Source organism: Onychostruthus taczanowskii, unplaced genomic scaffold (genome assembly GCF_017590055.1).
Source record: "Onychostruthus taczanowskii isolate IOZ18803 unplaced genomic scaffold, ASM1759005v1 scaffold641, whole genome shotgun sequence".
Lineage (NCBI taxonomy): Eukaryota > Metazoa > Chordata > Aves > Passeriformes > Passeridae > Onychostruthus > Onychostruthus taczanowskii.
In genome coordinates this window covers 2135-3503 of record NW_024504134.1, presented here as the reverse complement: position 1 = coordinate 3503, position 1369 = coordinate 2135, and the positions used below count along the sequence as shown (strand labels likewise).

Here is a 1369-nt window from a genome sequence, read left to right as displayed (position 1 = left end):
GGGGCCCCCGGGCTTTGGGTTGGGGGGGGGTGGGAGATGACCCCAAACCCCCCCGTGAGAGACCCCCTGAATTTGGGATGGGGGGACACCAAAGCCCTCTGAGGGACCCAGACCAGGCCTCAGGGCTTCTCCCAGTTGCCCCCAGTGACCCCCAGTTGCCCCCAGTGCCTCACAGCCACCCCCCAGTGTCCCCCCAGTTGCCCCCCAGTTAACCCCAGTGCTCCCAGTACCCCCCAGTTGCCCCCAGTGCCCCCCAGTTGCCCCCAGTGCCCCCAGTGACCCCCCTCTCCCAGAGCATGCGCCTGAAGCTCATCGCCAGCAACAGCACCATGGAGCGCCGCTTCAGCCCCTGGATCGGGGGCTCCATCCTGGCCTCGCTCGTGAGTGGGGGGCTCCGGGGGGGGAGGGGGGGACCCCCGGCCGGGACCCCCCGGAACCCCTGACAACGGCCCCGAAACCGCCCGCAGGGAACCTTCCAGCAGATGTGGATCTCCAAGCAGGAGTACGAGGAGGGCGGGAAGCAGTGCGTGGAGCGCAAGTGCCCCTGAGGGCGCCGAGGGAGCCTGAGGAGCCTGAGGAGCCTGAGGGGAACATGAGGGAGCCTGAGGGGAGCCTGAGGGGAACATGAGGGGAACCTGAGGGGAACCTGAGGAGCCTGAGGGGAACCTGAGGGGAACCTGAGGGAGCCTGAGGGGAACCTGAGGGGAACCTGAGGGGAACCTGAGGGAAATCTGAGGGAAACCTGAGGGGAAGATGAGGGGAACCTGAGGGAGCCTGAGGAGCCTGAGGGGAACCTGAGGGGAACCTGAGGGGAACCTGAGGAAACCTGAGGGGAACCTGAGGGAGCCTGAGGGGAACCTGAGGGGAACCTGAGGGAGCCTGAGGGGAACCTGAGGGGAACCTGAGGGGAACCTGAGGGAAATCTGAGGGAAACCTGAGGGGAAGATGAGGGGAACCTGAGGGAGCCTGAGGAGCCTGAGGGGAACCTGAGGGGAACCTGAGGGGAACCTGAGGAAACCTGAGGAGAACCTGAGGGGAACCTGAGGGAGCCTGAGGGGAACCTGAGGGCGCTGAGGGAGCCTGAGGAGCCTGAGCGAAACCTGGCGGGAACCTGAGGAGCCTGAGGGGAACCTGAGGGCGCTGAGGGAGCCTGAGGGGAACCTGAGGGGAACCTGAGGGGAGCCGAGGGAGTCTGAGGGGAACCTGAGGGCGCTGAGGGGAAAATCGGGCAGCCATCCATTAAAACCCGCACAACCCACCTGGAACCGGCTCTGCGGGGCTCGGGGGCGGCGGGGATGCCCGTGGGGCGGTACCCGGGGGGATTCTTCACCGATTCCGGCGGATTTCGCCTCAAAAACGTGACCGGGTT

General features: G+C 66.4%; 1 protein-coding gene across 1 annotated transcript in view; it reads left to right on the top strand.

Annotated features, from left to right (window-relative positions):
- Positions 1-602, top strand: part of LOC121344535 (actin-like protein 6B) — a 7310-nt gene extending 6708 nt beyond the window's left edge. The window contains exons 10-11 of the mRNA XM_041420608.1: positions 294-380; positions 468-602. Coding sequence (XP_041276542.1) covers positions 294-380; positions 468-548 — 168 coding nt within the window. The 3' untranslated portion in view covers positions 549-602. The remainder of the gene's footprint in view (positions 1-293; positions 381-467) is intronic.
- The last annotated feature ends 767 nt before the right edge of the window (positions 603-1369 follow it).